The sequence below is a fragment of the Saccopteryx leptura genome, chromosome 1 (assembly GCF_036850995.1).
Source record: "Saccopteryx leptura isolate mSacLep1 chromosome 1, mSacLep1_pri_phased_curated, whole genome shotgun sequence".
In the NCBI taxonomy this organism is placed as follows: domain Eukaryota; kingdom Metazoa; phylum Chordata; class Mammalia; order Chiroptera; family Emballonuridae; genus Saccopteryx; species Saccopteryx leptura.
Genome location: NC_089503.1, coordinates 55,930,595 through 55,945,840, shown reverse-complemented (window position 1 = coordinate 55,945,840; position 15,246 = coordinate 55,930,595). Strand labels below are relative to the sequence as shown.

Genomic DNA, 15,246 nt, shown 5'->3' with positions numbered 1-15,246 from the left:
GATTATATTGTATATTTATTTTATCGGAATGTGAAAAATCAAAATTAAAGTCTATAGGCCTCTTTTCTCCAATATTCTGCCTAAACTAATTGTTTGTAGTAGCTCTCACTTCAAACACATCCCTTCTTGTATTAACCTGAAAACAGAGACATTGATGTTGGCTTATCAACATTGATTCACTTATCTGCTCTTATTTTATTTTAGACCTAAGGTGTTTTGCTAGATCTTAATTTTTCTTCTCTGTCTGAAAATCATAAGTACTCCTGCAACATTTCACCAGAATTACTACTTCTATTTATTTCTGTTATTTAAAATTGAGGGCTGAATAAACATTGATATTCTCCTCTGAACTTGAGTATCTCAGATACCAGCAATGCTTGTGACCCTGGGCTCTCCTTTCTGTTCTATGAGATTAAATGCTTTTGGTGGCCAGCAAATGTAAAGAGACTGGATATAAAACATTGGAGAAAGGAAGAGTCTATGATAAATTTGAGAGCTATGACCTAAATCCATTCACATTAATAATAAGTTTCGATGTTGTGATGACCAAATAAAACATATCTGTGGGTAAAATGCCCATAAAGAATGTGATAGTCTTATATTGTTGTAAACAATATTGTAAAGAGTAAGTCTATTTAACTAGCTGAGTTAAGTAGAAGCTTGTCAAGAAAGTCCTCAGAAAGGAAATCTTAGAAATAACCTATTTTGAGGGAACTCATTGAACAATAACAAACATTGTGTTATCACTTTCCTCCCTCTGTCTGAATCCCACTCTCTCTAACAAGGACACACTGTGAGCTGCATGACTATTGGTTTTCTGGTCTAGAGCTGTTAAAAGGAGTATTACTTGAGAGGTGTCAGTGATACTGACACCAAGAGAGTGAGCAGAATCAAATCTAAATACCAACGAAAACCTGAGTTGGTCACCAATCTAACATGCAAGATGGAGAAGCCAACAGCAGTGGGAAAGGAATCCGAGAATAGGGAAAGAGGGGCAAGGGCTGTGGCCACTCTGAGAAGGGCCAGTAGCAATCACCTGGAAATGGTGTGAGTGCTCTAAGCACCTGCAAATGACAACTGTGATGTGTGCTACAAGCCAGGGGAACATTAACCATGATTGAAGGATGAGACAAAATAATCAGTCAGTGCTGTGAGTAGAAAGCATGTTGTCCTCATCCAGTCTTACCATTTTCTTTTCTCCAGTGATGCCCCCATACATACCACTACACTTCTTTCAGAGCCTCTACCTTGAGTCAGCTTGAGGCAAAGGCCATTTAAAATTTGGGCAGCAGGGAGAAAAGCTAGTAAGTCATCTCTGCTTCTTCACCACTTCCTACTTTCACCCTTTGTCCTGTAATTTCTTCTATCTGGATGTAAGCTTTCCCTTTTCTACTCTTGCGAAGAACTGCTTGTAAACTCCTTGTGAAAGGACAAATACTTGTACCTGGGTTATGCCTCCTCACCACTTTCTGTGGTCTTTAAGCTTGTAGCTCATCACTTAAGTAAGCAATTTTTAACTATTTTTATCTCATGGCACACATAAATTAGGTACTAAAATTCTGTAGCACTCTAAAAATTATATGATTTTTTTTTGCTGATATGACAAAAAATACATTTAATTTTTGATTCATTCACATGGGACAACTATTATTGTGTTGGCTGTTATCATTTTTTTTATATGACAATCTAAGGGAATAAAGGTCAGTACCCCTGGTTAAATACTCAGGTACTATATGTTTTAAAAATTCTTGAGACATACTGGTTGAAAATTGCTGGCTTAGGTCCATGATAGCTGGTGTTAGAGAAGTCCTTCCTCCTCTGCTCCTGGAAGTGCTACACCCACCTATACTGCTCTGCTTTGGGTTTCTGTCAAGTTATGGCAAATGGTATTTGGTACTGGACATCTCACTGAGGTTTAAGGGTTTATGATTCTGAGGGTGATGCTGTGTAAGACAATTAAGAAGGGAAATAATTGAAAGTATAGAAAAATATACAGAGAGTAACACCTGTCTTCATGATTCTGATGGGAAAATTTGAACATTTATTTATTTGCTCTATGTACTATTTCTTTTTGTTAGTAAAAAATTAAAACATTACTCTTAATTTTGAAGTTCTGTTTTACCTCTACTCCATTTTCACAATACTCATGATGTTATTTGTGTGTGTGTGTGTGTGTTTGTGTATGCACAGTTGTATACATATTTTTTAGTCCAGGGATCATAAAACTTTTTCTGTAAATGGCTAGAAATTTTATATTTCTTTAGGCCACAATCTGTCTCTGCCAGATATGTTTTTCCTCTTTAAAATACAATCTTATAAAGATATTTTTAAAACCCCATTGGTTGTCCAAAAACAGGCCTTGGGCTGAATTTGGCTCTGCATCTTAGTTTGCCAATCTCTGTGGTAGATTAATTTTATGTTTTCACACACATGCATCATGAACAATAGCATCAGATGTGGGCCTCTTTTCACTCCTGCTATTATAGTCTTTGTAGTTTGTATGAGTACATGATCATTGACCACATCAATAAAGTTAGAGCTTTTCCAGGTTGTGATATTTTCCAACTTAGTTACTTGATGAATAAATCTCAAAAATGGGTGGATTTTTAAAAAGATTATTAAAGCACCTTGTTACTTCCAAGTTACAGAGTTGTTTGGAAGTATATCATGGAATACAGTTAGACTTATAGAGTATAAAGACCTTAAATGAATATCATAAAAATCTACTTAAATCTACACCATCGTTTTTTATATATAATATATAGAAAAACTTAAGTTTCATTATTTCTTGACACCTAAGGATGAACTATATTTAATTTAACTGACAACTGAGCTTAGTTGTGATTAATACATATAACTAAGAGAATTTCTGTTTGTTGTTATCTATCAGGAGCATATAAGCAAGAGACTTATTCATGATGTTTACTTTCAATATTGCAGAAGTTGAAACCTCACATTCCTATTGATTGGGATCCTATTGGGATTCCTATTGATTTTGGCCTTGAGCATGTACGCACTTGGATCTTCATCTTATCTGCCTCATATACCTCTTGGCTGCCCTGGGCAATTGCACCATCCTGTTTGTCATCAGGACAGAGTCTTCCCTGTAGGAGCTCATGTACTACTTTCTCCCCTATTTGATCTGACCTTATCTGACCTGGGTCTTTCTCCTCGCTTGCCACCATGCTGAAAATCTTGTTCAATGCCATGAGGATTTCTGCTGATGCCTGCTTTACCCAAGAATTTTTCATAAGTGGATTCACAGACATGGAGTCTTCAGTGCTCCTGATCATGTCTTTTGATCACTTTGTAGCCATTCACAACCCCCTGAGATATAGCTTTATCCTTCCCGCTCTAGAGTTTTGCAAATTGGGCTGGCATTTGTTATTAAAAGCATTCTCTTACTTCTTCCCCTTCCTTTTACTTTAAAGAGACTCAGATACTGTAATAAACACCTGTTATCACACCCCTACTGCCTCCCCAGGACGTCATGACACTGGACTGCTCTGACAATAGGGTTAATTTTTACTATGGTCTGTTTGTTGTCCTCTGTATGATGTCAGACTGTGTTCATTGCTGTTTCCTATGTGTCCATCCTGAAGACCATGATGGGTACTGCATTACACAGGCAACGGCTTAAAACTCTTAACACCTACTTGTCTCACATCGGTGCTGTGCTCATCTTCTACGTGCCCCTCATCACCTTGGCTACCATGCATTGCTTTGTCAATCATAAGTCTCCTTTGTCTATGATTCTTATAACTGATGCATTCCTGCTCATACCATCCTTGATGAATTCCATTGTGTATTGTGTAAAAACTAAGCAGATTAGAGTGAAGGTCCTAGAAAAAAATGAATCTGAAGTCTACATGATGAGGCAAAAATGTAAGTTTTATTTTCATTCCAGGAAATGGTCTTAGGAGCAGGCCAGCATATCTTTCAATAAAAGATGTTTCCATTGACTTCATTGTCCTAAGTTGCATTAATTAATTAGTTAAGTAATCAATCAAGTCCTATTTTTTTTTTTTTTTTTTATTATATAATTTTATTTTTTTAATGGGGTGACATCAATAAATCAGGATACATATATTCAAAGATAACAAGTCCAGGTTATCTTGTCGTTCAATTATGTTGCATACCCACCACCCAAAGTCAGATTGTCCTCTGTCACCTTCTATCTAGTTTTCTTTGTGCCCCTCCCCACCCCCGATCCCTCTCCCATTCCCCCCTCCCCCCCGTAACCACCACACTCTTATAAATGTCTCTTAGTTTCACTATTATGTCCCACCTACGTATGGAATAATACAGTTCCTGTTTTTTTCTGATTTACTTATTTCGCTTCGTATCATGTTATCAAGATCCCACCATTTTGCTGTAAATGTTCCGATGTCATCATTTCTTATGGCTGAGTAGTATTCCATAGTGTATATGTGCCACATCTTCTTTATCCAGTCATCTATTGATGGGCTTTTTGGTTGTTTCCATGTCCTGGCCACTGTGAACAATGCTGCAATAAACATGGGGCTGCATGTGTCTTTACGTATCAATGTTTCTGAGTTTTTGGGATATATACCCAGTAGAGGGATTGCTGGGTCATAAGGTAGTTCTATTTTCAGTTTTTTGAGGAACCACCATACTTTCTTCCATAATGGTTGTACTACTTTACATTCCCACCAACAGTGTATGAGGGTTCCTTTTTCTCCACAGCCTCTCCAACATTTGCTGTTACCTGACTTGCTAATAACAGCTAATCGAACAGGTGTGAGGTGGTATCTCATTGCCGTTTTGATTTGCATTTCTCTAATAGCTAAAGAAGATGAGCACCTTTTCATATATCTGTTGGCCATTTGTATTTCTTCCTGGGAGAAGTGTCTATTCATATCCTCTTCCCATTTTTTTATTGGATTGTTTGTTTGTTTGTTGTTGAGTTTTATGAGTTCTTTGTATATTTTGGATATTAGGCCCTTATCTGAGCTGTCGTTTGAAAAAATCATTTCCCATTTAGTTGGCTTTCTGTTTATTTTGTTATCAGTTTCTCTTGCTGAGCAAAAACTTCTTAGTCTGATGTAGTCCCATTCATTAATTTTTGCCTTCACTTCTCTTGCCATTGGAGTCAAATTCATAAAATGCTCTTTAAAACCCAGGTCCCTGAGTTGAGTACCTATGTCTTCTTCTATGTACTTAATTGTTTCAGGTCTTATGTTTAGATCTTTGATCCATTTTGAGTTAATTTTTGTACAGGGGGAGAGACTGTAGTCCAGTTTCATTCTTTTGCATGTGGCTTTCCAGTTTTCCCAGCACCATTTGTTGAAGAGGCTTTCTTTTCTCCATTGTGTGTTGTTGGCCCCTTTATCAAAAATTATTTGACTATATATATGTGGTTTTATTTCTGGACTTTCTATTCTGTTCCATTGGTCTGAGTGTCTATTTTTCTGCCAATACCATGCTGTTTTGTCAATCAAGTCCTATTGGGAATCTAATTCGCCACAGCTTTTCTGCTTTTAAGGAAGAAGAGGTCTACATTTCATAAAGTATATTGGAATCCTGTTGTTGTTTGTAGAATTGGTGACATCTATCTCAGGTCTAAGAGTATAGAATGAGAATCCAAAGAAGTGTCTAAGAAGGAGCAAGGAAGAGCACCCTGAACTGTGACAGGGAGAATTCTGCAAGGTTCTGGAATCATTTAGCATCATTTTATTTACCTCCGATTATTTGATTCCTCATTGTAATTTTCACTAAACCTTTTTACATTGTGTCTACGTTTGTCTATGTATGTTTTCTTTCTTGGTACTCAAAGTGTGGTACATTGGTCATCATCAGCAGCACCTGGAATGTAATTAGAATTATAGAAGCTCATGTCCAGCCAGCCTATTCAGTCCAAAGCTACATTTTTAGCAAGATCACAGATAATTGGTTATACATTAATGTTTGAAAAATGCTTCCCTGGGGCAATGTGAAATGAGAACCTACAAAGTGTGTCTTTTGTTGAAGTCAAATTTTGGGGAACTTGTAGAAGGAAATTATAGGTGGGTATTGGCATTTGGCAGTACAGGGGGTCCTCAGGCTATGACACAGTTCCTAAGACAGTGACGTAACCCAAATTTTACTGTAAGTTGAAACACACCTTAGCCTAACACAAACGGAACCGGAACGCTTGTGCTTTTAACAGTCAAAAGTGGTGTAGGTAAGCGTACTGCGGGATGTCAACTCCCTCACTCATATGTCGCGTTACTGCATATTTTTCAGCAATCAAACTAGCTCGCCCATGTAGTTCGTAAGTACGATACTAATGGTGTAAGCCAAAACACTCAGGTCTCAATTTTTTAAAGTTTTTATGAGAGTGAGTATAGTAAACTCGAAAGATTGTATGTCAAGACTGTCATAATCTGAGGACCTCCTGTATTTAGAGTAAAAGTAAGGAGCTGTGTCTTTAGGACACAGTGAATAAGTATCTCTAACATCATACGTATGTTACTCTCACTGACGACATTGTGATCTTCCACTTCAACTTTAAAAGTCTCTTCACAATAAAGTAACTTGTCCACAGTGTATGTTTAGTACATGTATATTAGTTTGAGGAAAAAATAATAAAAAAAGGGGGTAACACATCTGGTAAAATGGCTGGCATCCCAGTGTACTAAATATTAGAGAACAGAAAATAATTCTGTAAGTTTCTGTAAAAGGGGAAAACTGGATCATAGTACCGAAGGGTATTCAGCATATCATGAAAATTCCCCAGGTTTTGCTGAGCTGGAGATTAGGGATGATTTGGGGAAGTCATCATCTAGGCTCAATTCCCCACTCTCTCCATCTCTTGCCAAGAAGTTAACATTGACAGGGAGCTTCAGGGGTCTTTGTGAGACAAGGCTTCTTACCTCTGAATTTAGGGTAGCCCATAATACTATTAAGTAATAGCTGTCAAGTCACAACATGGAATCTGCAGCTCTGTGGCCAAGAACACATCCAAACAACGTGAATACTTGAAAGTCCTGGTCCCACCTGTAACCTCCTGGCATTTAAATGGAACCAGACTAAAGTGTTCCAAGGACCTACTGATGAGAAAGGGTCAGTAAAGAACCTTTAGGAACCACTAGGATGATGTCATACTTATTTAGGAGATCAGAATCCAAGATTACTGCTAAACAGTAAAATATTTATATAAGGTAGCTCCAAACCGAGGATTGAGAACCCAGCCCATGGAATAAAGAGTGAAAAAGCCCCATCAGGGATTACATGCCCTTAAAACTACCTGCTGTGATAATTTAGTCTTTCTTGCCAGGGAAGAGGTAAGCAGACAAGCTAAGAACACAGCCAGGAAACAGCTTTGCCATTTCCTGGCCATGTAGTTTTGAAAAAAATTACTTTATATATATATTGTGTATTATGATATATTTCACACGTACTTTGATATGTAAAAATAATGTCTTCCACTGCATGGTCTAATAAGTTAGTTTTATGAGGTACAAAATCCAAATATAGTCTTTAGACAGCCAGGTTTGTCTGGACAATATGGTGTTTTGATAATTTCATATAAAAACATGGATTTGTAAAATATCTTAGTAGTAGGAAGATACAGAAATATCATAAAATAGCTAAATTTTTATTTATTGATGTTAGAGAGAGAAAGAGAGAGACAAAAAGACAGAGAAATATAGGAACATTTATGTGTTTCTGTATGTGCCCTGACTTGGGATGGAATCAGCAACTTCTAAACTTTATATATATATATATTTCCCATTGATTTGAGGGGGTTGGGTTGTGTGGTGGGGGAAGGTGCGGAGAGAAAGAGAGAAGCATCAATTCATTGTTCCACTTGTGTGTGTCCTTACTGGGATTGGAACAATGCTTTATCCAATGAGCCACCCAGCCAGGGCCACTCATTTCTATTATCATGGAGGTCCTCTAAGTACTTGAACTTATGATTGATTCCTGTTATGAATTTCTTAACTCTCTCTCTCTCTCTCTCTCTCTCTCTCTCTCACACACACACACACACACAGTCTGGAAGGTTTCCTTTAGCAATGGGAACTTTGCCAGATGTGCTGTTTTATTCAAATTCCATGTGTTACTCTTATATTTTATTTACCTATAGAAATGTTTCTACTAGTTCCCTTGTGGGCTTTGACAAGGTTGATGTGGATGTGTTCAGGGACCAGGAGAGAGTGAGAACCAAGAGACAGCTGTTGAGGCTCTGCTGTGAAAGAGAGGTTTTTGCTCTCCACACTTAGTGAAGTAATAAACATATAGAGGCAGCCAGTAGTTTAGTTTATCTACTGCTGATTCACTAAAGTCCATTCAAAAATGCTTATCAGGTCCCAAGTTGCAATTTTCTGTCTATAAAATAAGGTGGTAGAAGCTTAAAGAAACTTACTGTTGTAAAGTTTTAATTCAAATTTAATATGCATAAAAGTTTAAATGGCCTGACCTGTGGTGGCACAGTGCATAAAGCATCGACCTGGAAAGCTGAGGTCGCCAGTTTGAGGCCCTGGGCTTGCCTGGTCAAGGCACAAATGGGACTTGATACTTCCTGCTCTTCCCCACTCCCTCTATCTCTCTTCTCTCTAAAATGAGTAAAGTCTTAAAAAATAAAAAAGTTTAAATGTAATTATTTTAATTTCATTATTAATTCCAAATCAATTTATCAAACACCTCTTATATTCAGACACCATGATACGGCATTTGATTCATATAATCTTCATTATACCTATTTTACAAATATGGGAACTGATGCCAAATAACACAGAAAGTAGAGGACTGATAATTCAAATGCTGTCCTGAGGGACTGCAAACTCTGTTCAAATCCTGCTACTCTCAGTAGATACATGGGAAGCTGGAGGTGAATGTATCAGGGAGGAAGGAAGGGTAGACTTTGGGAAAATGGTTTCTCAGAGACCTCATTGCTGACAGAAAATATTGTCTCAAGATCAGGCTGTTCCTCTGTTCAAAAATTAAAAAAAATTTTATTTTGAATTAAGACAAATCTGAAAATAAATTTTCAATCTCTAATTTTATAGATTTGGGTAATTCTTAAATTATCAGCTTCTCATTTGTGAAATAGGATTATATACAATATACCTTGCAAAAAGCTTTATATAACATGAGTAGATAACTATTTCTGTGTTCTTGGAATACATATCATTGATACACACAATGATACTAACATATCATTGTGTGTGGGGTTTTTTTTTTGTTTTTGTTTTTTGTATTTTTCCAAAGTGAGAAGAGGGGCAAGGAAGGCAGGCAGACAGACTCCATATGCACTCGACCAGGATCCTCCCAGCATGCCCACGAGGGAGCGATGCTCGGCCCCTCTGGAGCATTGCTCCACTGCAATTAGAGTCATTCTAGCGCCTGAGGAGGAGGCCATGAAACCATCCTTGTTGCCCGGGCCAACTTTGCTCCAGGCTGGGGGAGGGGAAGAGAGAAATAGACAGGTAGGAGAGAAGGAAGGGTGGAGAAGCAGATGAGCACTTCTCCTGTGTGCCCTGGCCAGGAATTGAACTTGGGACCTCCACATGCCAGGCGGATGCTCTACCGCTGAGCCAAATGACCAGGGCCATCATTGTGTGTTCTTATTTTGTGACTAAGTGAATAAAATTTGCTACTTTTTTATTTAAATGGGTTCTCTTATAAACATAAGAGAACAATAATATTTCAATTTCAGAAAAAATTTTAAAACATTAAACCAGGCAATTATGATTATATTTCTGGATGCTGAAAAGCATCTGACAGGATTCATTTAGTACATTTATTAAAAAATTAAAATGAGGCCCTGGGCACTTGGCTCAGTGGTAGAGCATCGGCCTGGCATGTGGATGTCCAGGGTTCAATTCCCAGTCAGGGCACACTGGTGAAGTGGCTATCTGCTTCTCCACCCCTCCTTCACCCCCTTTTCTTTTTCTCTCTCTCTTCCCCTTTTGCAGCTGCAGCCAAGTCTTGATTGGCAAGTTGGCTCTGGATACTGAGGATGACTCTGTGAAACCTCTGCCTCAGGCACTAAAAAATGGCTTTGTTGTGGAGCAATGGCCCAAAATAGGCAGAGCAACTAGAGTGCTTGCCAGGTGGATCCCAGTCTGGGCACATGTGGGAGACTTCCTGTCTCCCTTCCTCTCACTTAAAAAGAAATTAAAATTAAATATAAATGAACTATTTAAATGGTATAAAATTTACTCAAAGATCTAGAAGACAACCATCAGTCTAATGAAAAATGAGGTTTGAATGTTCACTTTCACTCTTAATTTTTTATAATGTGTTAAAGAGCTAATGAATTCAACAAAATAATTTGAAATAATGTACATTATTATTGGAGAAAAGTTACTAATCATCTATTTTTACTTATATATGCTTTATACAAATAAAATCCAAAGGTTAATAATTGGCAAATTACATATCAAATCAAGATAAAAGATATTTTTCTCTACCTAGTAATATGTATAGGGAAATAGAAATGAAGACATTTTTAAAAGAGTTTATTTATTTTAGAGAGGAGAGAGAGAGAGAGAGAGGAGAAACAGGAAGCATGAACTTTCATATGTGCCTTGACTAGGCAAGCCTAGGGTTTCAAACCAGCAACCTCAGCATTCCAGGTCGACGCTTTATCCACTGTGCCACCACAGGCCAGGCAAGGAATTTTTTTTTTATAATAGCAGCAAAATCATATACTTTAAAAGTACATTGAAAAAAATTTAATTAAAACTAATAATTTCATTAAAATGTAAGATATTACTAAGAAAAATATTTATCATTTATTATTGAATGTAAAAACTTGTCAAATGTTGATTGTCATACATTTAATCTATTAAAAATATAGTTTCTCTTAGAATTTATTTATTTATTTATTTTTGAGAGAGGGATCCCTATACCACATATTAACAAAATTATATTATGAGGCTACTCTAATAGATCATTGATATATAATTATATATGTGACAAAGCCATTAAAAGATCTGTAAAGCAACATACACAGACACATGCATATATATATATTTTAAACAATGACATTCATAGATAGTATTTTATTTCAGCGAGAGAATTTAATAGATGATTTTGCCTCTAGTACACATTGACTTTGATTAATATGTTTTTGACTTCTTACATAGAAAAACTTAAAATTAAAACTATTACAAGTTTAAAATAAAGCATAAGAGACTGTATATAAAACAAAAGAGTCAAAATACATTTCTTTAAAGTAAAATATAAAACAATAAAATTATAAAGGCAAATAAAAGTGGGTTTGATCATATAAGACTATATTTGTTTGCAATTGAGTTGCCTAAACAAGGCCAAAGACAAATATTATACTAGTAATGTCATGAAACTAAGATCTCCTGCAAATTTATATTTAAAATATAAACAACACAATAGAAAAATGGATGAATGTTATTTGAAGTGTCTATTCATAAAGATAACAAAGTAATCAATAGACATGTGAAAGACACTCATTCTTATTATGGGGGAAATTCAACATAAAGGTAAGTGTGATAATTCTTATTAATAAAATTTATGGAAAGTTAAGAATAATGGTAACTGAATTCTGGTGAATACAAGAAAAAGGCACACTCTAACATAGGGTAGAAAGGGTAGAAATAAAAATTGATATGGTCTTTGGGGAAAAGGATCTACCAGTATATATAGAAATAAAAACTGTACAACCCTTTGAACCAGCAGTGATGATCTGGAGAGCAGTCTTACAGAAATGAAAGCATAACTGACAAGGCTGGTTGCATAGGAATGTTTATACAGCAATGTTTAGAGTGGCATGATACAGAACAGAACTCCAATATCCATTACGAGGAAATAGTTGAGTTAATTGCAACCTATCTATGCCTTGAATAGAACTACACTTGTTTGAGGGATTTCTACTGTAAGGGAAAAAAAGATACGGAAAGAAATGTAGAATGTTATTCAATTTTTGTGCTACAAATAAAGCAAGCTCCTTATATATGTACATTAACAATTGTAAGAACCACAAAAAATAAATCAAGAAATTAACCACATTTATAGAATAAAACTGCAATTATGGTGTTAGTTCTTTTTTGCTCAATATAACCACAAATCTTAGTTTTTTATAACTACAGAATATATTGTAATGCTTGCTGAGCATCAGGTTGGCAGAGTCTTTTCAGTCTAGGCTGTTTTGACTTGATGGTTTTGCTTCAGGTCTCTAGTCAGCTAGGACTGGTTCTGATGTATAGGTTTGGCTTAGAGCTACACCATATGTCTTATTCTGGGGACCAGGCAGAAGGAACAGTACCTACCGGAGCTAAACATTACTCATGGTAGAGGAAGAAACTCTGTTGCAAACTTGCATGTAGGCCCCTGCTCTTATCACATCCTATTGACCAAAGCTAGTCATATGGACTATGTTGACCAGAGCTCAAAGTAAAAGTGAAGGTGAGTACAATTTTCCCATTCTGATCTCTATGATGTCGATGTGGATAAATAGGAGTTAAGACCAGCAATTTCATCTACTACGTGTAAGATTCCATTTATATAAAACTTTACATTTATTAGTGTTCACTAAAAAGGTAATTATGGTTATATTTGGATAACATAATTTAAAACAATATTTACCTTTTCTGTTTTTATGACTTATTTGAAATTTTAGTCATAATTATGCATATACATTCAAGAATTATACTAACATTTTGAACTAAATAAAGGGTGAAAAAAGTTTACTTTCCCTTCACTTGTTCCTGGTCTGATCAGAGTTATATAGCACATCTCTTGTTGTGAAGAGCCTAAATGAGATACTTACTTATGCTCTCCTCTTTCATTCAATCCTATGCATATGTCAGAATCTCTACTTTTTATGAAGGCCTGACATTAATTGAAGGTCTTCCATCCAGTTGAGTAGAATAGTTCTATCTTTTTTATTTTCAGTGTAACTGGTTGACTCTTCTAATTTCCTCAGTTATCAGGATATATACATAGTATAGAAATGACCAAAAACAAAACAACAACAGTAGTACTTAGATGATTGTAACAGACCTAGATTCTGGCACGTTCCATGCCATTGATATGTAGTGTAACAGTGGGTAGGCCACTGCCATTCTCTGGGGTTCATAAAGTTTCATCAATGTACACAGGCACACATTTAGGAATAGGCACATCCATCCATTTACATGTGCTTATGTGTACCCAAGTGACCATTTCATGCATAATGAACTAAATTTTCAGTCTTAGAAACCTTTGTACCAGGTAGTGCTCAGTCACCAAATGTGGAGAGACAGCCTTACCTCTGAGCACAACCTACTTTTCTGGGCTGCAATCTCTTGAGTATCCTCTTTCTAATCTTCATTTTCACACTGTAGAAAGTAGGATTTATCAATGAAGGAAGCAGGAAGTGGACATAGGAGAGAAGAGTATGGACAGACTGTGGGACTGGCACCCTAAGATGGTCAATGAGTTACAGGGGGATCATGGGCACATAGAAGAGGAGCACAGCAGAGACGTGGGTGGCACAGTTTTGACAAGCCTTCTGGTGATCATCACTGAATCTCAAACCTTGCAATACTCTGCCAGTTAGGCCATAGGAGAAGAAAATAAGCAGCAGGTACAATCCCATGGTTGAAAGAGCCACAAAAAGGGTGGAAAATGCACCCCAAGCTCCTGGGCAGGCCAGTCGGGCCATATCTGGGTGGAAGAAATATGAATGAGTCAGGACCTGTGGGTGGCAGTAGGATATGTGGGCCAGGAGGAATAGCAGAGGCAGATGGAGACTCAAGCATTGGAAACCAATGGCAAGGCTGATCTGGCTAATGATGTCATTTGTGAGAAGTGTTGGGTAGTGGAGAGGGCGTCAGATAGCCAGTGCCTGATTTAAGGCCACTGCAAGCAAGACAGAGGACTCCACAATGGAAAAGACATGGAAAAAGAACATCTGCAGGAGGCAGGTTGAGGCAGGAACAGCATGAGCATTAGCAAGGGCAAGACCCAGCAGAATAGATGTAATGCTAGTGGTTGAAGCCAGGCAGGTTTGCACTGAATTTGGGTAGATGGTAGAGGAACTGCAGAGCTGGAAAGTGTTGGGCCATTACCCATTTATTGGAGGCTCGCAGAGACAGGCAAAGGAAAACCTCTTTTCGCAGTGGAGAGCAAGGGAAAACCACCCATCATGGTGGTGGCTGAGGGAATCAGGGAACTGCACCTCTCAGTGGTAGGAGAGCAATCTGGGAGAAACACCCCCGAGGGAAAGCATCCATAGCTTTTTATAGAGACACACAGGTGGCTTTTTGCCATGTGCTCACACACTAATTGTCCAAAGTGCTTGTAGCCAGGAAACCAGCAAGCAAACCTAACACAACTGTTTTCCCCATATTCTACCCTTTTGTGGTTGTTCACCTCACAATCTACACAACAGGTATCTTCTGTGATGGTCCCTGTGTGAAGAGTGAGATACATTACATAGACAGAAACAGTATAGACGACAGCAACAGAATTACAAAAGCACAAGCTATGGGCAAAATGAGAGAGTTGGCAGTGGCACCAAGAGAGGCAAATCTTTCCATTCTGGCAGAATACAGGCTAGAGTTCTGTCAGCAGACAGAACAGTAGCTGGTACCAGAGGCTTCCCCGGGCTGGTGTACCAAACCTTATTGGCCTGTATACCAGGATCTGCTGGTTTTACGTGTAACAAAGTGAGAGAACTCATTATAGGCCATTAAGAAATTACAAAGATGCCTTTCATAATGCTATCTCCCTAAGCACTCAAGTAATAATATACTTCCATCTGAGGCGAACAGGTGCTGGTTGCCCAGGGAGTTAACTGAAAAGCCATCTCTAGCCCCTGACTCCAAAGTGCCAACAAGGCTACCAATTATAGGTGGGGGGACAGTACAATCCAGGGATGTTGGGAAAACAGCTGTGTTAGGCTTGCTTACCAGTTTATCAGCTGCAAGCACTTTGCTTGAGTAGTGCATGAGCACATGGAAGGGCCACATGTGCATAGCCTGTGTAAGGCTATTGCTGCTTGTACTCAGAGGAGATTGTGGGAGGCAGATTGCAGATTGCCTGCCTGCCACTGTGAGGGGTCATTTTTGCTTTTTGTTTGCCTGCAAAGTGGTTTTCCCCTGTCTGTGTGCTCGTTCACCATTGTGAAAATCTATTAAATGGTAATGGCCCAATGCTTTTCATCTTTGTAGTTTCTCTACCATCTATCCAAATCCATTGCAGACCTGCCTGGCCTCAGCCACTGGCATTACATCTGGCGTAGTGGGCAGGATTCAGATCAGATTGGTATGGAGC

At 37.7% G+C, this 15,246-nt stretch overlaps 1 protein-coding gene and 1 pseudogene across 1 annotated transcript; one reads left to right on the top strand and one right to left on the bottom strand.

Moving 5' to 3' along the window:
- The first annotated feature begins 3,007 nt into the window (after positions 1–3,007).
- On the top strand, positions 3,008–3,920 carry LOC136388039 (olfactory receptor 51A7-like; annotated as a pseudogene).
- Positions 3,921–13,234: 9,314 nt separating this feature from the next.
- On the bottom strand, positions 13,235–14,921 carry LOC136388038 (olfactory receptor 51S1-like). Its single transcript, XM_066360088.1, is given in 2 exon segments — positions 13,235–13,983; positions 14,726–14,921. Coding segments are annotated over 2 exon segments (945 nt in total).
- Between the last annotated feature and the right edge of the window lie 325 nt (positions 14,922–15,246).